Source organism: Danio rerio, chromosome 18 (genome assembly GCF_052040795.2).
Source record: "Danio rerio strain M-AB ecotype USA chromosome 18, GRCz13ab, whole genome shotgun sequence".
NCBI lineage: Eukaryota > Metazoa > Chordata > Actinopteri > Cypriniformes > Danionidae > Danio > Danio rerio.
The window spans coordinates 12,869,657-12,890,441 of record NC_141038.1 but is presented as its reverse complement, the minus strand read 5'-3'; the positions used below and the strand labels follow the sequence as shown (position 1 = coordinate 12,890,441).

General features: G+C 35.8%; 1 protein-coding gene across 1 annotated transcript in view; it reads right to left on the bottom strand.

Annotated features, from left to right (window-relative positions):
* prmt8a (protein arginine methyltransferase 8a) overlaps window positions 1-20,785 on the bottom strand; it is a 42,992-nt gene that overhangs the window by 4,686 nt on the left and 17,521 nt on the right. The window contains exons 4-8 of the mRNA XM_087293022.1: window positions 11,387-11,450; window positions 8,315-8,457; window positions 8,122-8,209; window positions 4,753-4,868; window positions 273-423 (exon numbers count right to left, since the gene is read on the bottom strand). Coding sequence (XP_087149148.1) covers window positions 273-423; window positions 4,753-4,868; window positions 8,122-8,209; window positions 8,315-8,457; window positions 11,387-11,450 — 562 coding nt within the window. The remainder of the gene's footprint in view (window positions 1-272; window positions 424-4,752; window positions 4,869-8,121; window positions 8,210-8,314; window positions 8,458-11,386; window positions 11,451-20,785) is intronic.

Sequence of the window (20,785 nt, the reverse complement as noted above, 5' to 3'; positions counted from 1 at the left end):
TGAGCAAATGATCTAGTTTTTAATTTTGTGTGAACTATCCCTTTAATGCTTAATGGTAATAATTACGAGAGTTTAAATATTCATATAAAACAATTTACTACCTGACTTTCATTTAAAAACCTTAGCGTTAGTGCCTGTTTTGGTTTAAGGCCATTTATTTATCAGTGCGGTGTCATAACTCGGCCACTAGAGAGCAGACATTCACCACAAAGTTCACTTTAACATAAGCCACATTGGCCCAGCTGCAGAACATAGACAAGTTTTAAACACACCTGTGGAGAAGCCCGTCTTCTTATGACACTTGGTGAATTCGATATTGAAGTAGGTGACCAAAGCGTGGATGTAATCATTCCTCTGGATCTGCAGACAGAAGGAGGAGGTGAAGGACAGTTCCTCTGGCTTCACCGTGTAGATGTCCACTTCCTGAGATAAAATAAGAGCAAAGCTTTAAATTTTAAGATTTAAGGGACATGATAAAATTCTCAATTGAGTGTCTGCTAGTTTCCTTTTTAACTTTTCAGTGCGAGAGTTAAAAGATAAGGATCCAGCTTGAGCTCTTATTTTCTTTCTTTGTCTTCTTCTGAGGTGTTATACTGTGCTCTGATAGCATCTCTGCTATTATGCTAGGATGCTATTATGTTCAGTATGTACAGTATCAGCTGTTTCAGTAAGCCGAGCCTTGCGGCTACTATATTTACCTGAAAAACAACATGAAACTTTGTTCCCCGTCTCTCTTTATAATCCTGTCACTCTCGTTTCCATTAGGCATCAGTCTCCCGTTTGTGAATGTGTCCAACCTACTTTAGATGAAGCTATATAGCACAGAGTTTGAAATGGAGCATTAATCACTGTATCAAATAAGTGAGCCGTGCATCACATTTCCATTCATTTAAGTGCCGTCATCCATTATGCCTCAGCTTTGAAGTTAGATCTGGATTAAGTTATTTTACTTAGAATTTTTAAGAAGGATAAGCATGGATAAAGGCCAAATTATCATGATGTAATCTAGTTTTATATCATAAGCTGAATGGTCATACGGTTGGAATTGTAAGGAAATGGTATTGTGCAATGGTGGTCTTTTAACTTTGCTATACAAGTGCATATTTGCACCTTTAATTCCCTTCAGTATTTTAATTTTGTAAAACATTAAATTTTACTACGATCTCTTTTACTAGTATGCTTGGAATAACTTTTAATTATACTACATTACTCTCTAGAACTCCCTGATTTAAATGGTCTGGTAAGAATGAGTCTACACCTAATTGATTCTCTGATTTAAATGATCCTGTCAGATGCCATTTGCACATATTTCCTTGTAAAAAAATTTTAAAAACACACTTCGGGGTAGCAACTATGGAAAATTATTTTTTCCCAGAATATAACTTGTAACTACATGTTCTCTTGGTGCTCTGATTTCCTCCACAGTCCAAAGACATGCAGTATAGGTAAATTAAAAAAGCTAAACTGGCCGTAGTGTATAAGTGTTTTCCAGTGCTGGGTTGCATCTGGAAGGGCATTCTGTGTGTAAAACGTCCCTGATTAATGAAGGTGCTAAGCTGAAAAGAATATGAATGATTGAATAACTCATAACAACATAACTTGTTGACATCATTACAGGTGGAAACTCTTTTAATGGAAACTACTTATGGAAGAGTGTGCATGTGCAAACAACAAAGGGGTGAAAGCATGCCATCAATGTGCTTGTTAAGTTAATTTACCTATTGCACAATTCGACTTTATATACTCCAGCATTCCACATCTTTACATTGTTTTTTATTTGCAAGGGACAGAGACCGAATTGAACAGTGTTTAGACGTTTAAATTGCACAACATGGTGGCTTCTCTAGTCCAGTGTGTGTATTTACAATTTGTCTGTGAGCGATCATACAGGTGAAGATACATCTGTACCAGCTCTGCAACTCGACCCTCCAGTTTATTCATGTTGCTAACTTATTGTTAGCTGGTATTGTTGTGTTGGATTTTATTGTCCTGATACAAATTAATCCACGTCAAAGAAGGCGGAGTTCCAGAATACACCCACTTATTGCTTAATTGTCACACACCTTGGTGTTTAGAAGGTGGCACAGTGGTTAGCACTGTCGCCTCACAGCAAAAAATTTGCTGGTTCGAGTCCTGGCTGGGCCTGTTGGCGTTTCTGTGTGGAGTTTGCATGTTCTTCCAGTGTTCACGTGGGTTTCCTCCACAGTCCAAAGACATGCAGTATAAGTCAATTGGGTAAACTAAATTGGCCTTAGTGTATGATTGTGTGTAAATGTGAGAGTATATTGGTGTTTCCCAGTGCTGGGTTGTGGCTAGAAGGGCATCTGCTGTGTAAAACATATGATGAAATAGTTGGCGGTTCATTCCGCTGTGGTGACCCCTGATAAATAAGGGACTAATCCGAAGGAAAATAAGCCAAACTCAAAACATATATCATTTTGTCCAGAATTATTTAGAAATGATGTCATATCAGTTCTGGTTTGAAGGCTCTTTAATGTTCTAGTTACCTGAACAGTGTGTTTCTGTTGTAAATACATCAGATATGTTAAATGGATATCATTGCTGTTCTCCAGCAGTGTGTATTTTACAAAGCACATGTATTGTTATGCTTGTAAATATTTGAATTCAAATGTCAGGAACTCAAAACAAACGTTATTTTATTGAAACACTGATATGTTTTGATCTTTGACAAGCAACGCGCTCGTCTTTCTCTGCCTCAGCTTGTCTTGCTCTGAAGCTGCTCCATGCGTGTGCGCTTTTTCCGGAGAGAATTGCAAAGCTGTATATTTCCCTTCTAAGTATTCAAAAAATAGAGAAATGGAAAAAAGAATGAAGAAAAAATGTGTGCAGCACTATTCTACACAAGACTAATATGAGATTTGGCAAATTAAGCACCATAACCTCTCCCCTTTTAACATCTTACTAATCCTGTTGATAGGGTCAGGGAGAGTACAGTTAACTGATTCACTCGTACAAATGATTCAGTCAGGGTCTCTCACAAAGTCCCTCACTGCTCTTGACTGAAGTAGCTTTAATAAAAGTTTTTTCCTTACAGTGAAGATGCTTAAAGCACAGTTTGTTTAATAGTTTTATTATATTCCTTATTTACAGGGAGGACAATAACCATATATATATATATATATATATATATATATATATATATATATATATATATATATACACACTGTATGAATTATTAGCCCTCCTGGATTATGAGCCCCCACCCCCCCAATTTCTGTTTAATGAAAAGAAGATTTTTTTTAACCCATTTCTAAACATAATAGATAATAATATAATAACATAACTAATTTCTAATAAGTGATTTCTTTTATCTTTGCTATGATGACAGTACATAATATTTTACTAGTTTAATTAGGATAATTAGGCAAGTCATTGTATAACTGTTTTTTTTTTTTTTGGAGACAATCAAAATATATATATAAAGCTTAAGGGGGCTAATAAAATTGACCTTAAAATAGGATTCAAATTAATTAAACCTGCTTTTATTCTAGCCAAAATAAAACAAAAAAGTCCTTTCTCTAGAAGAGAAAATATAATAGGAAATACTGTGAAAAATTCCTTGCTCAGTTAAACATGATTTGGGAAATGTTTATAAAAAAAAATCACAGGAGGCCTAGTTATTTTGACTTCAACAGTAATCGTTTTAAATAGTTGTGATTACAATTATGAGCAAAATAATCGTGATTATGATTTTTCCCACAATCGAGCAGCCCTATGTAATCCTTTTTTTATTTTTTATTTACCCAGATATTTAAAAAGAACTTAGTTTGAAGCAGTAGTTGCAATAACATCATATTGTGATATTTTTATCCAAGGTTATCATACCGTCAGAATCTTATTAGGGCCAGACGGAATCTGCGGACGTTTTTTGCTATTTCTGCAGAGAATTTTGGTAAAAATCTGCAGATTTTTTCGGAATTATTTTGGGAGTATCATAACTAAAACCTTAATATATCAAATAAAAATAAGATCTTTTTAACTTTTGTTTAATGTTAAAAATGCAAATCCAATTAGATTGACTTTATTTGGTAAATAAAGCAAGTTTGTCATATAATATATCTAGTAAAAGACAGAAAATAATACTGTACACACTGCATTAAACATAAATCAGATGAACATTTTCACATTAGTTAATAATATTACTGAAATTAATAAAAAAAAAAACTGAATAAAAATAGATTTACACACATTTACTCTGGTAAATAAACAGAATTAATGATGGGCTAAAAATCTGCACACTGCAGATTCCGTGTGGGCCTACTTATGACATACAAAATGATCAAATTGCTTTATTTTTACCTCTGCTTTGATTTGCATTCATTTTAAATTGTATTAGCTGTAAAAGAGCTGCATATTTCAACTTTGAAAAGCTAGAAAACCTTTTGCTTCAAATATATTTCTTTTCTTTATATGCATATCTTTTGGCAGTCAAATGAGAGGTTTGTAGAAGGATTTCACAGTCCATCTGCAGAGCCATAAAATTCCAGGCTTGATGAATCAGATTCAACCAATAATCATCTCATCAGCACCTACTCCAGTGGTTTATAATGAAATGAAATTGCATTTCAACGGATCATTATGTAACTATCACACTGAGTGATACAGCTAATGATCAGTTACATACTAATGCTGCTGTATTCTCAGTGGATCTGGCTTTATCTATTGACTACTTCACATGAGGAGAGACACACACAGTTACATGATTTACAAAAAAGGGTTTTAATGGCTGACCTTGATCAGACAGGAGTTAGATACCACTTGTTTCGAGTCCACGATATCCACCAGTGGTTCTTTCATCGCTACATTCCTGATGCAGGTCATGTCAAATCCATAGACGTTTTCCCACCCTGCATTCAAAGAAGGTGTATGAAAAGATTATTTCATGTCTTGAAATGCATCAGAATTTGAATCTATAGAGCAACAAATGTACGCTGAAGAATGCATTAACCTAAGCTGTCCTATGGTTCAGTTCTTTTACACACTTTATATCATAATCACTGTAATTTCAAGATGACAACACGTAACGGTCTACTCAAAGCTGCTCACTTTCTCCGAATTAAGCTTTTCAATAACAGCTATCAATGCCTAAGGATAGCATTTAAATGGATGTGGCATTCAGGTGTCACAGTGGTCCCACTGTCATTTTTTTCTGGAAAATTAGCAGTTTACAGGTTATAATTATGAGTTTTACAAAGACATGAACACCTTTTAGAAATTTGTAATAGTGGTTATTCTGAAGTTATTAAAAAAAAAAAAGTCTGCAGCCTTTGACATCCATAGTAGAAAAAAATACTAATGTCAATTGCCGGTTTCCAGCATTCTTTAAAATATCAAATGAAAATAAGAAATGCTAGATGAGGGTGAAGTTTTTATGTGAAATATTCCTTTACAGTCTGCATGAACTGGAATTTGCAGATACAATAGGTGTTTTCGACATGAACCACTGCCTATTTATTTATTTATTGCAATAACAACAAAAAAGTTAGAGTACAAATAAAACTGCTTATAGCAGGGGTCTCAAACTCAATTTACCTGGGGGCCGCAGGAGGCAAAGTCTGGGTGAGGCTGGGCCGCATAAGGGATTTCACAAAAAAAAAGTCCTCAAATGTCATTATTAACAGTTTTAATTACTTCTTCTGAACATGAAGTGTCCTGAACATTAATAGAACATTGAGTGAAGATTATGAACAGTTCTTCTGAACATGGCATCTTTTGCCTACTCCTTGCTGCCAGAGACTTGACAGCGCTTCTTCTCACAAATCTGAACCACATTTGGCTTTAGAGCGGAAGTTCTAAGAAGTTGAGACCTCAGTATGGCTTGGGGGAACTCACTCAAAACTTCCATTCCCTCACCCACTGCAGAGTGGATGTGCGCGTACTGAAGAGTGGTGTTATCGCCCCACTCCAGTCACATCAGTCTGTACCAGTCTACCTATAATATATACAGTATAAGATGCAGGCTGTAGCTAGGTAGGTGGCAGGCTGCAGATAGGTAGCTAAGTGGCGGGCAGGGGCGGGAACAGCTTACCTTGGTTCTGGCTGGCGCGACTTCCCACCCGTCACAGCGTCTAACAAAGGGGCGGGGTGAGCGGTGACGTCACCGGCATCCCCGCCCCTTTGTTTACACGGCGGGCGGGGAATGCCAGTGACCGCTGTATACGGATAGAATCAGCGGAGCGGGGAGCGCTCTCTCTCCCCGCTCCGCTGATTCTGTCAGTGTACAGTGGTCGGCGCGGGCCACAAAATATTGCACTGAGGGCCGTAAATGGCCCGCGGGCCGCAAGTTTGAGACCCCTGGCTTATAGTCTCTTCAAACTATAGTTCATTTTCAACAACAAGGGAATTAACTATCTGAGATGAAATTTGATTATTCACTAAAATATACAATTTAAATAATTTATGGAGCTAAATACAGTAAATAGTCTGTATAGAAAAAGGTTGAAAATAAACCAACAGTATGCAAATAATATAGCTGTTATAAACAAATTATTTAACAACAAAAAGATGATCACTGCAGTAAAATAGTTGTAGTCTTTTAGTAAGCATGATATGTGCAGGATAGACCTGGCATAAAAAAAAATTGAAGACGGAAAATTTGTGAGATGGAAACCCGAAACGCACATGATTGTTGTCATGTGGTGAATCAAGCCAATCGTGTAAGATCGGTGTCGTCATCGCAGCTCCTGCAGTCGCTTTTCAGATGCTGCACAGGCTGAGTCAGCCATCTAATCTTGGAGCGATGTCACAGTACTTTGAAGACAGTCACATTGTGTTTGTGCAGCATCAAGTCTGAAAAATTTCTAACCGAAATGCACTGCTTTTAAACAGATTTCGATCTGTCTGCACAGCGCTGCATGAAGCCGAATACACCTTTTTTTTTCAGTATAATGATGTACTTCCAACTGAAATGAATATTGAATAGGGGGCAGGGCTTTCTTTTGCACATCATTTTTTAAAAGCAAACTAACGGTAAGAGGGATGTGCACTATAAAAATTGTAATGATGAAATGTAAAAACAACAAATATTTTAATGCCGATTTAACTTATTTGAATAAGTTAATAAACCTGAATAAGTTATACAAACTGTAGCTTTATATTTTTAGTCAGTTTGATTAATGTACGTTGAGATGACTAGAAAAGTCCATTTGATTTAACTAATAAATTTAAGAAACCCAGACTCATTCTGATTTCGTACCCCTATATACATTTCTGAAGAGCGCCATATACATCCCAGGAGCTTTCTCTTGCGAGTGCCATTAGCACATGCTCTTCTCGCGTAAATCCACCAGAGGCTGCTGTCGACTGACTGACCAACCGACCGAGCGATCAACTGATCCTTTCCTAAATCCAACCGATGGTGGATTAAAAAGCACCGGTTGACCAGCGCCCACCCACTTCCCAAAACCCAATCGCAGTGTTTTCAAAAGCAATCCAGAAAAAGAAAAGCCCTCGTAGCAGCTAGATTTCTACTACATTTTCATATTTTACTACATTCTTACCCTCTTATTTACCTATTTATTTTATTTTTTGGCTTATGTTTTTGTCTTACCTGCTTTCTGGAACATTTCTTCTCCAGACTCAAACCCTGTCGTCGTGGTCAACTCCGCTTTGCGTTTCAAGTCAAGTACACTGACATACATGGCGAGCTACTGGGCAAACTGGTAACAGTTTCCATACGGAATACGCGGTCAGCCGGTAGGTGAGAAAAGGAACGGCGTCATATCATCCCAAAGTGTTTATTTTAAAGACGAAATGCAGCCATACGTACGTACATCTGGCTACATAATTCGCAATCTTCAGAAATGTAGATGAGGGTAGTCAGAATGTTGAATTTAAGGGAGCAATAACTTGTTTTTACAGTGAAACTGACATCAACAGAGAAGCCACAACAAACGTGGAAGCAAACTAACAAAAATTTATTTTAAATCAGTGGTTTAACTTTGGCACTAGCAAAATAAACATTGTGAATTTGGATTCCTGACTTGTGTAATATGATTGTTTCAAAGCATGACAGAACTCCTTTATTCTAGCAGCTTGTGAACTTGTAAAGCTGAACGCCTTCTTGAGTCAAGATGTTTGTGTGTATGTTTTGGGACTCACAGTGAATCTTGAAGTCCTTGTACTGCCTGTCTTCAATGGCCACCACATAGAGAGCAGCTCGGTCTGGGAACATGAGACCTCCAGGTTTCTAAAGATACAGATCACAGGCTCTGTGTTCATTCTGTAGGCACTTCAGCTATATTTACACACACACATTTAGATAATTTAGATAAACATTTAGATAAACACTAACCAGCCACTTGTCTCTGGCGTAGATGACCGTGTTGAGCATGGATTCATAAAAAAGGCAATATCCCATCCACTCTGAGATGATAATGTCCACCTGATCTACCGGCAGCTCCGTTTCTTCCACTTTCCCTTTAAAGATGGTTATAACTGGAACATACACACAAATAAGGCCACGCTTGACAGATCCTTTCTTCTCTTTGGATTTTTAAGGCCAGATAAAAGATGTGGGTCAAACTGTGTGTGTAAAAGAGAGAGACTCCAGCTGAGATTGCAACATCAGCTTGTATTGAGGATACTGCAGTGGTCTAATGAATTATCCAATTGGAGCATGTTATAGTGATGTCTTTTTTTTAAAACAGTAAATAAAATCTTTAGCAATGTGGTATTTGCTTAATGAAATAAAACAATGATCAGAAAATGTTTGGATTTCAGCGTTGGTAATATGTGATGTTTTTATGGTATTTTATTTGTAACTTACCGTATATTAAAATCCTTACATATTTTTACTTTTTGCTTGATAGATTGATACGTTCAATAACATAACTATAAAAAATAATTTTTTTCCAAGTACTTTCCCTACTGTGTGTGTAGTCACGTGACCCCGCTCCGTTTATACTTCGCACACCCTTTGCTGTGGCTAATGCTGACGCTGATGCACACCTCTCAAAAAATGTTACTACATGTTGACTTGATAACGATGATGAGTGTGGGCTGAGCCTGTTGGATCAAGTGTTTACCATCGTAATCCCACTGAGGACCTCTAAATGAGCTAGTTTAGCTTCTTGTACATTAACGTAGCATTTAGAAAATACAAAACACCCATAAAGAAACTTGACACACAGGAACATAAAAACCCACAGCCAGCTAGCGTTTCGGAAGTGTTATTGCAGAGCAACACCACTGCAGCAACATCTGATCTCTGGTCAAGTCAGATGATGGACCCATTCTTGAGCCTTACTTTGTACTATATTGATGATTATTAGAAACTGTGCCAAAGATGGCTTGAGACAGCATATTTTCCATTACATTAAAATGATTATTTGCATTAAAATATTTGTTTACAGAAGAAGTACGAAATGCACTGTTGTAAATATTATTCACAAGATACAGTATGCAGGAGTTATTTTATTCAGAAGAGATGCTGCTTATTTTCTACTTTTAATATAAAAAGCACAGAAAATAATGTATGTTGTTTCCAAAAGTGCAAGTTATTTATTTTTAGAAAAAAAGTGACTGTTTGTTTTAGGCAATGTGTGTTTTAAATTCAGTTGTTCAGCATTGAGCTTCGATGAATAATCATAGATAGTTGATGGTATGTGTTTCCTTCAATTATTTTAAAATCAAGTAATGCACCCTTCATTCAAAAACCTCTAATATGTGAGGATATTTACTGTACAAGGCTTGTCCATGAACTATGAGGGAAAATAAATCATCCATTAATTGTAATCGAGTTAAAAAATATTCAAATAATCAAGATTTTGATTTTAGGCCAAATTTCCCAGCCCTATGTGTGATACATAGTGTATTCTTTTATTTAAAGGTCCAGTAAAATCAAAATAAAGTTTTTTAGATGTTAGTATGTTAGTCTTCAAGGATATCGTTAAGCTAGTGTGGTACAAAACAAAGACAAAATTTTCATTTACGAGATATAAAACCAATAAAATGTAAAGCTTGCAGTGTATCACTTCCGCCTAAATGGATCGTTGTTGTTTTTTTTTCACATCACCTCATACTTCAGTTTCTCGTTAAGTCTTGATCAATCAAATGCTCTCTAGTATCTGACATGCCCCGCCCCCTTCAAGACACTTCTCATTTGCTTTTTATTTGATGCGCTTAAGCTCAGCCACTCTCACTGGGAGAGCTGTGAGAAAACAAAACAAGCGGCAGGAGCTACTCTGTCCCATCCTCTCTTTGTTTTTCAGTTAAGATTATTTCAAACATCGAAAAAAACAAATTCAAAGCACTTCAGGGGACCTTTAAGACTATAATTAAGCATACACACAATATATTTCTGTATTTTGTCTTGCCTTTTATCATTTACATGTCATATCTTTTTTTTATTCTAAAAGTTTTATCAATTATTTATATATATATACACACACACACACACACACACACACACACACACACACACACACACACACACACACATATATATATATATATATATATATATATATATACATACATACATACATGCATGCATGCATACATACATACATACATATATATATATATATATATATATATATATATATATATATATATATATATATATATATATATATATATATATATATATATATATATATATATATAATTAATAAAACTATTATTTATTATTATTATTATTATTATTATTTATTATTACTATATTTATTTATTTATTTATTTATTAATTAAGAATCCATGAAATGGGCCACAAGTGACAAAAAAGGGATTTATAAATAAGAACATTATATGTTTATATTTATCAAGTAATTTTGAGAAAAAAAAGCCTCAAATTTCCCACAAAACATTCAGCAATATAAGCTTTTGCAACATTCTGACAAATGTTTCTTTTGCCCCAAATCAAGCAATTACAATGAGTTACGACAGATGTGAAGACTACAGTAATAATGCTGAAAATTAGGCTTTGTATGGCAATAATTGAGGCGGTGTGGTGGAGCCGAGAAGAAAATAAATAAATGAACGGTAATAATAATTCTTACATTTTAAAATATATTAACAGAAAACATTATTTTTCATTTTTACTAATATCACATTATTGCAATGTTATTACAAATCACAACATCTCCAAGAGAATGGCGTTTTGTACTGAAAAACAAGACAAAAACATGGATCAACATTTTTGTGCCCTTTATAGACATACAGTATTGTCATTGATAAACTATACTAAGCATTTACTATTAAAAATTTCTTTTAATATTCAGATCACTGCAGAGGTTTTAAATAATGTATATTTAGTAGGCGGAATAGAAACATGCACAACATCCACTCTTTAATGTCCATGTCTCATCCTTTTAGCCATTTTGCTTTTTGCACACACACACACACACACACCACATCTACTCACCACTGTCCAGATGATTGGCCTTGATGATTTTCTCTGAGTACTCTGATATACTTGAGCATTCAATCTGAGAAGGAATGAAAACATATTATTAAGATGCAATCGTTCAGTTGTTATTAACCCTTGTTTGCTGATTGGTTGGAAATCTATAGTTGTCTTGATGTCAAAAATCTTTTTTTCACTTATACTATTAGACAATTTGTCATTTTAAAATGTAAGCATTTGAAAATATTTAAGTACAGTAATTGCAAACATAATTGGCTTAGATGTATTAAGCAAACAAAGGGGCATATCTTATGATTGTTTCACCACTGGTAAACATTTGAGTCCCTGAAACAGCGACTTGTTTACAGCTACAGTTGAAGTCCGAATTGTTAGCCCCCCTGCTAATTTCTGTTTAATGGAGAGCAGATTTCTCCAACACATTTCTAAACATAATAGTTTAAGTAACTAATTTCTGATAACTGATTTATTTTATCTTTGCCATGATGACAGTAAATAATATTTGACTAGATATTTCTCAAGACACTTCTATACAGCTTAAAATGACATTTAAAGGCTTAACTAGGTTAATAAGGTTATGGAAGGCAGGTTAGGGTAATTACACAAGTTGTTGTATAATGATGGTTTGTCCTGTAGACAATCGAAATAAAATAGCTTAAAGGGGCTAATAATTTTGACATTCAAATGGGTTTTAAAAATTAAAAACTGCTTTTTTTCTAGTCGAAATAAAACAAATAAGACTTTCTCCTGAAGAAAAAATATTATCAGACATACTTTGAAAATTACATTGCTCTGTTAAATGGCATTTGGCAAATATTTAAAAAAGCAAAAGAAATTTAAAGGGGGCTAATAATTCTGACCCTAACTGTGTAAGGTTGTTTACTGAAACAAATGCTAGACTGAAACAGAATACAGCTGTCGATTGATTTCAGAGATTTAACTACAGGATTGGAAACATATTTCTTTTTTATATGAAGAAATGAGTAGGCTACAATTTTAATCGGTAAACCGCTCATAATATAACTGTTATTTTTTAATTATTGTATTTGATATAAATCACTAAAGAATTTCTAAAATTGCACATCAAAAGTACAGACAATTGTGCTGTTATTAATACTATAACTGTTAGTGTTGTTTAGTGTTAGATTATGGTATGTTGGTTAGATGACTTGTCTTTTATTGCTTTTTTTGTAGTTCTATTTTTGTTTTTATTTATTATAAAATAACTTTTCATATATTGTTACATTTTAAAATATATATTTTTTCAATAATGGTGACGCAGTGGCGCAGTGGGTAGCACAATTGCCTCACAGCAGGAAGGTTGTTGGTTCAGTTGGCATTTCTGTGTGGAGTTTGCATGTTCTCCCTGTGTTGGCATGGGTTTCCTTTGGGTGCTCCGGTTTCCCCCACAAGTCCAAAGACATGTGCTGTAGGTGAATTTGGTAAGCTAAAATTGACCGTATGTATGTGTGTGATTGAGTGTGTACGGATGTTTCCCAGTGACAGGTTGCAGCTGGAAGGGCATCTGCTGCATAAAAAAAACATATGCTGGATAAGTTTATTGTTCATTCCGCTGTGGCGCACCCAGATTAATAAAGGGACTAAGCCGAAAAGAAAATGAATGAATGAATTTTTTCAATAATAATGCTAATAATAGTCAAATTTTTAATATATTTTAATTGTAACATATACAACCCAGGCTTATTACGTACCCTTATATACACTTCTGGAGAGTGCCAAATACGTCTCAGGAGCTAAGTTTTTTTGCAGTTTTAGTTTTTGTGAATCCACCAGAGGCCGCTGTGTACGCTTTTTCAGATCTCAAATTTCTCCAGCTAGCGCTATTTGCGCCTGCTGTTGTCATGTAAATCCACCAGAGGCCACTGTTGACTGACTGATTTACTGACTGACCGACCGATCGATCTCCCCACCCTTCCCTAAACACAACCAGTAGTGTTTTTAAAAGCAATCCAGAAAAAAGAAAAGCCCTCGAATGATTTTTACCACGTCTTCATATTTTACCACATTCTCACCCTGTTATTTACTTGTTTTTCTTTTTAGCTTTTGTTTTTGTCTTACCCAATCTATGGAACCGTTCTTTAACGAACTCGAACCCTGTCATTGCGGTCAGCTCCGCTCTGCGTCTCAAGTCCACTGATGTATAATTACTGCTCAATATTTTTTATTAAAATTCTACATTTTTATGCCATTATATTTAAAAGCCATAACATATTTTAGGCCAATAAACTTTCGGTGGCCGAAAATTTGGTACATCTCTTATATCAAAACACTATTAGATTCCCATTGTTGCACACTTCTTCTGTGTGATTGGCTCGTAGATCAATATTGAGTGGTATAACTCTAATAGAATATTGAATGAATTCTGTATAATATTGTTTATTGGCCCAACCCTATTATATATTGGGCAGCATTACAAGTTTATTTACTGTCAATATTTATCAATTCAGTGCATCCTTGCTCACTAAAAGCGTTCATTTAATAAAAAAACCCCAAAGTTTTCTGCCTTATTGAATGATTACACAGAAACCATTCTTCACCTTACAGTCACTGTACTTTAAAGGATTATGAGTCTTGCAGTCCTGCCCATTAGACATATTCCTCTGATCAGCCTCCAGCCACCTCAACCACCCTATTTAACATTCACAGTCCCGTCCCGTTGTCAGACAGGGATATACATAAATGAGCACACACAGTAACAGGGCTGTCGGTGGCCCGAGGCGAAAGGGAAGAGGAGAGATAAAGTATAAAGCCGTCAGCTGTATAAGTGAGAAGTCGATTCTAGACAGCACACATCCTTCTGCCTCACGACGTCCCTTGTGTTTTCGTTAGTGTCCACAGCCATTGCCATCAATTTCAGTGTAGCCCAGAGTCAGTCAGCATCGCTTCAGCTGACAAATAATCCGAACTGCCGCTTTTTCTAACACGACTGGCCCACCTGTTTTTGTAAAAGTTTCACGTACTGCAGTGGGTCAGCACTGACTTTAAAAGTAATCAGAGAAGCCCATAACACAGTCAGCACATTTTCCCTTTCAGAAAAGTGCTTGATGCTCATGATCAAGGCGAGCGGCCTGAGCTGCAGTAAACACACATCAAGGGCAAAGCCTTGCAAACAAGACAAGCTTGAATATTAAACATGAGTTTATCTAATGCTTTTTCTGAAAGAAAAAAAGTTATGTGTTGAAATATTAATTTGAGTTATTCAACCAGCTTCTACTGTAGCATGCTTTATAAGTTTATTCATAAATATTTTGCTACGCATTACAGGTTTTGCCTGGCTGAAAATATATTAGCGATGACAAACATTAAGTGCAATAGCGCCTACTTTAGTGCTTAGAATAACTTAGTTAAGCAGATGTTTTTAATCAAAGTAATTTATATTGTATTTCAAGCTAAATATTTGATTAGTTCAAGCATTTTCTGGGAACTGAACCTTGGATTTGGTAGCAACATGCTGTTTTAATGCAAAATGTATGATTATTTATCCAAACACTGTATAAGTCGCTATATTGTCAATTTTTAAATCAACAAAAATTCTTGCAGAAAATGCAATCAAAACATTTGCTCACATCTATGTTTCATTCATGAACAGGAATGAATCCTTTGAGTCAATAATTCAGTAATAAAGAGTCACTTGCTTCTTGCCAGATTTTTAAAAGTAGCTGCCGTCTGCTTGTTTGTTTAGTGTCATTTTGAAATATCATTGTCTGTCAAATCATACACAGCTACCATAAACACATGAGTTTTGCCTGGCAGAGTGTCAAATTGCTAGAAAAGAATCTCATAAATTTACAGTAAAAAAGACAAGACCTGGGAGTCTTTCCTGCGAAACTACATGGCTTTTGGCTGATTAACCACTAAAGACTGGAACACACTATGCCAACAGTGAGAATCTGTCAGGCTAGTTTGTTTGGTGTGTTCCATACTAGAGGTCTTCAGAAGACAGGTTAATGACTGCATGGAACTGACTTGGACTCCTATTTTAAAAATGATAAACCGGAACCTGTGCAGACTGAAAAAATGCATTAGGGATAGAACACACCAAGCAAATGGTGAGTTACGTGGAGAGTGACTATTACAGTGGTAATGGTTTTAAACACTGCTTTGTTTATGATTTGCACGTGTGCGTCGGAAGTTCCGGTTTTCCATTGGGAATACGAAAACAGACTACTGCCTCCTGCAGTGCAGAAAGACATATCCTTCCGTGCAGGCACAGAAAACGCACCCTAGTTTCAGTTGGCGTTCGTCCGTTTGTGAGTGTTCACTAACAGCTTTTTGGTCAAGACTGAACCAGACGTGAGGCGACAGAAGGCAACAACACTGTTGGGTTTCATTGGTGCCAGTTGTTTTAGTGTCGGTTTGGTGTGTCCTGGCCCTTAAAGGTGGTTTCACACTTGGGTTGTTTGCCTGGTTTGAACCCAAGTTAGATATTTCCCCCTTGCCACCTTTTCGGCTGGGTTGTGTTCACACCGTCTTTTTTTCTTCTGAACCACAGTATGGTTGCGTCATGGTGACAGACGGCCACGAAAATGGAAAGAAGAACACACATTGTGGTCGTTCTGCTTTTGATGAATCTTTTGGTTTTGGTAACCTCTTTCAGGTGGACTCAGGTACGGTTCACGGCTGCACACCCAATTCCGAAAACCTCGTTTACACTTGCTAAATGAAACAAACTCTGATGTCAACCGAACTTGGGTGTGGACCAAAAGCGCTAGTGTGAAAGCAGCCTAAATGTACCAGACCAAACGCAGAACCGATCCAGACTGGGAAGACATAGACCTGACTGCACACGACTGGCACATATTGACAGCAATCTAGTATTATCAAGTATAAATGATTTGCGAAAAAGCAAACTTTTTGGCTTTACGACTGTTGGAAGCCTTCTCCATGACTGCGTTAGAGAGCTTGCATGCATGACTTCGTCACTATGTTGCCTGGCTGTCAGATCCTCAGTGTGGAACCAAATCAATGTGTCAGAACAAAAACTGAAGTGATGAATCTAAGCAAACAATGCAAGTCACGAGGGAACACAAAGAGACCAGCTGTCATTTCATCATTTCTTAAATAATTGCAAATTATATGGATGATCAGACATATTTGCTCAAACAAGTCTCCCTATGATTAGAGAGAAGCACTGTTAAAATGCTATGTTAACGTTGCTATGTTCATGATTGGTTTGCATGCAGCACTGGTTCTGATTTTCCTTTTTGTTTTGACAATACCGACTACTGCCACCAGCCGGCATGGAGAGATGCACATTCTCACACAGAAGCAAAATGTTTGTTCTCATTCCATTAGCTGTCATCTGTTTTGTGTGTTCACTAGGCATTGGACGATAACCGTTTTCAAGGTAAGTCAAAGTTTTCAATCCGGCAACATTTTCTGCTATACCGTTCCTAAGGTATGGGTAAGATTTTTATTTAATTTTTTTTTCTTCAGCTTTTTATGAAAACAGCATCACCAGCAGAAACAAAATATCAACAGATGCCATTTAAATTGTAAAGAAATCTGTGTTTTTTAAAACCAATGAAGAGAGCAGCTTGGCATGTTTACTGCTCCAAAATATTTTAATGTTTTTTTAAATAAAATATATTGTGTTCAAAGGGGGAAAAAAGTTTTAGTTTTTCAGGGTGTCCTCGGGGTCTTAAAATGTTTTAAATTTCAAAAACTAAATTTAAGGCCTTAAAAAAATTCACTAAAATATACTGTTGTGTCACTAATTGTCCAAGTAAATCTATAGCCAATCAGTACAACCAACAAATCTATCTAAAAAAAAACGTTTAACACAATTAACAATTATTATTTAGCAATACAGTTTAATTTTATTCCTTACATCCTTATAATAACATTTGTTCAAAAGTTCTCCATGTTTTCATGTTTTATGCACAAATGTAGGTTGTGCAAAAATGTTATTTATTACAGATTTTAAAACTTTGAGACATTCTGATTGTCTTTAATTTAATATTGTTTACGCTACATTGCATTTGTGAAAAATATTCTGTTTTGGTTTGATTTTCAGAGCACTTAGAAAAGTATCTCATTGTGAATGTCGAATTAATAAATGACACCAAAAATTACTGTTTTTTTTATATAGCAATTTTAAAAGAATCTAGAAGTTGAAGGTGTAGTTACCCTCAAAATAAATATTAACATTGATTTAGACCTCAGAATTCTGAAAATATGTTATTGAACATTAGGAAACAAACATTTAAATTATGTTGTGCATAAATTGTTTATTATAGCTTTTAAAACTTGTCTTTTTTTAAAGAAAGGTTGTGCTAATAAAAATATACGCATATAACTAGAGTTTGCTTGTTTTGACACATTATTTAAAATATTTGGTTAAGAAATTACTGAATTTTAATTTTAATTGGGCAAGTAAAGAAAAAGTCCACTGGTTATTACAGAAAATTATCAGCGTTTTGCCCTGTGATAGTCTCAAATGTCATTGATAATGATCTTAAAGACTTAAATTTGATGTGAAACCCTGTTTTTACAGACATTTAAAACCATGAAACCGTGATATTTTTATTCAATTATTCAGATATTTTTATCATACTGTCAGAATCTTATACCATCCCATGCCTAGTGTTCACATGCAGATTTTTGCTCCAGACATGACCAGATACAGCTGGTGCTAGTTCTTTAAAGTCAGCCTGATGTGTCCCAAGTTTAAAGCAAGAGTAACATCAAAGTACTGTAAACAACCTGCCTAATAACCAATTTACTTATGATTTTGCATATTATGGCTGCAATTCAGACAGTTTAAATTATTCCATCTGTTTCATGTGGTCACACAATAAGCTGGAAGAATAATACCAAAATGCAATACAGATAACCCTACTACTGTCACAATCAATTTTTCTTGGGCAACTACCAGGAAATGTAAAAATCTTGTTTATATTCTACACTGTCCAAGTGCTGTCTACGCTGTTTTTTTTTTTTTGTTTTGTTTGTGATGAGCTGAAACACAGTCTCTCTCTGGCATTTAAATATGATGAATCCATTCAGCTAGCCGTTCATTATCACTGTGCAACAGGATAAGAGCAGCGAGGTGCAAATCATATCAGTTCAATTACAACGGAGACCTCGACTCCAACTCACAGATCCACTTTCCAAGGACTTTTCGCTCTCTCCAGAAAACCGAGAGAACATTCTGTCCCAAGAGGTTGCAAGGACAGATAAAATGGAGAGTTTTCCCTTTCTTTTCATACTCTAACTTGGCCTAACAAGCTTTATTTCTCAATGAGAAAGTGCAAAACAAGCAGCACATGGTTAATGCGGCCCTTTTGACCTTTACTTCTTTTTTTGGTGGGTCTTTTTCTCAGATTTTTCTGAAGAGCCAATTACCAGAGCCTCACAATGTGGTGTGCAAGAGTCTGATATATCAGCACAGCCAATAAAGGCTGACCGCTAAAAACCTTCACTAACCACTGGGGTGGATTGTACTGAGAAATAGAGAGAGCGAGGTCTGAATGGACAGGAAGTGAAAAGGAGAAATAGAATGTATTCAGGAAATTGTGAGACCGAAAAACAGAAGGGGCCCTTTGTAGAAAAAAAAAGTACTGTGGTTGTGTTGTGGTAGGGTGATGCTTTCACAAGGTCATCGGATTGCACAATGAATTTATATCTATAGTCAAGTTGTGTTATTTTATATAAGACTTTACAAATGAAAGATTCAAAGATGCTTTACACTAATATTCTGAAAAATAATAGGGTTACTGTTGTCATTTTGGTGAAAGAAATTACATTTTAATCAGTGCAGGGTTGTTGGTGCAACATTTGATTCGATTCAGAGATATTCAGTGTTGATGTTGACTGTCCTTGCAAATGTAAAATTACAAAATTTGAAGTAATTTTTAAAAAGATGGTTGAACATATACATTGCCTGCACTCAAATTTAGAATGCTGTCTGTTCAAGCTACAGTACTTATTTAAAATGAGCTGATACGGCACAATTCTTTCATTTTTTTGGGGGGAGAACTTACATGTTTTATGTTCAATCCACTTAAATTTGTAAAAACGAATAAATTAACTTAATTACTTCATGTTGTCCCATCACAAATCTATTGTGTGGAACCCAGCAGTGTGTACTATGTAAAAGTGTACATAAAAAGTGATGTTATTCATTTTACTGTAAAGCTACTTTCAGTTGAAATACAAATTAGTGCTGCACAATATTGGAAAAATGTAACATTACGATTTTTTGTTATTCGGTGATGTGTATAGCAAAATGAATGCAATTCCACCAGATGAATTTATAATAACTTAAAAGAATTTATCATTTTAGATAGGTTGAGATGATTGTATAGGAAAATCTGCAGACAATTTAATAAACAATGAAGCATTAATAAATACAGTAAAGTAAAATATACAAATGAAATAAACAGTCATTTATTGAGTCTATTTGAATAATCAAATGTAAAATAATACTGCAAAGTAGTGTTGTCACGATACTGAATTTCGGTTCCAATCTGTACTAACATTTAAAAAATGTTCGATTTCATGCTTACATTTGAGCAATGTTGCCTTTTTGTTCACATGCTCAACAGAAATGACTGTGATTTGCCGTGAAGGTCATCAGTTCACCAAACTCACCCGATTACTGAGTGTAACCACAGATACTGGGGCACTGAAGCATTTTATAGCCACGGAGATCAGCTGGTCTGTTTATAAGCTGACATAAGAGCGATCCGCTAATGAACCGACTGATCTTGGCAGCTTTAAAATGCTCCAGTGTCCCTGTAGCTGTTGTTAGACTCGGTAAACAGCGATGAGTTCAGTGAACTGATGACCTTCATGGCTATTTCTGTTAAGCATGTGAAAACAATGGCGAATCAGCGCTGTTTAAGAACGTGCTCAACAGCGCTCAAATGTAAGTGGGAAATGGATGTTTTTAAAACGTGAGTACCGATTGGTACCGGTCTCCAGTAACGTGACAACACCACTGCAATGAATAAATCATTGTTAAACTTACAAATGATATATAGTTCAACTCTAATATATATATATATATATACACACAGGGGGCGAGGCAGTGGCGCAGTAGGTAGTGCTGTTGCCTCACAGCAAGAAGGTCGCTGGTTCGAACCTCGGCTCAGTTGGCATTTCTGTGTGGAGTTTGCATGTTATCCCTGCCTTCGCGTGGGTTTCCTCCATGTGCTCCGGTTTCCCCCACAGTCCAAAGACATGTGGTACAGGTGAATTGGGTGGACTAAATTGTCCGTAGTGTATGAGTGTGTGTGTGAATGTGTGTGTGGATGTATCCCAGAGATGGGTTGCGGCTGGAAGGGCATCGGCTCCGTAAAAACTTGCTGGATAAGTTGGCGGTTCATTCCGCTGTGGCGACAGCGGATTAATAAAGGGACTAAGCCGACAAGA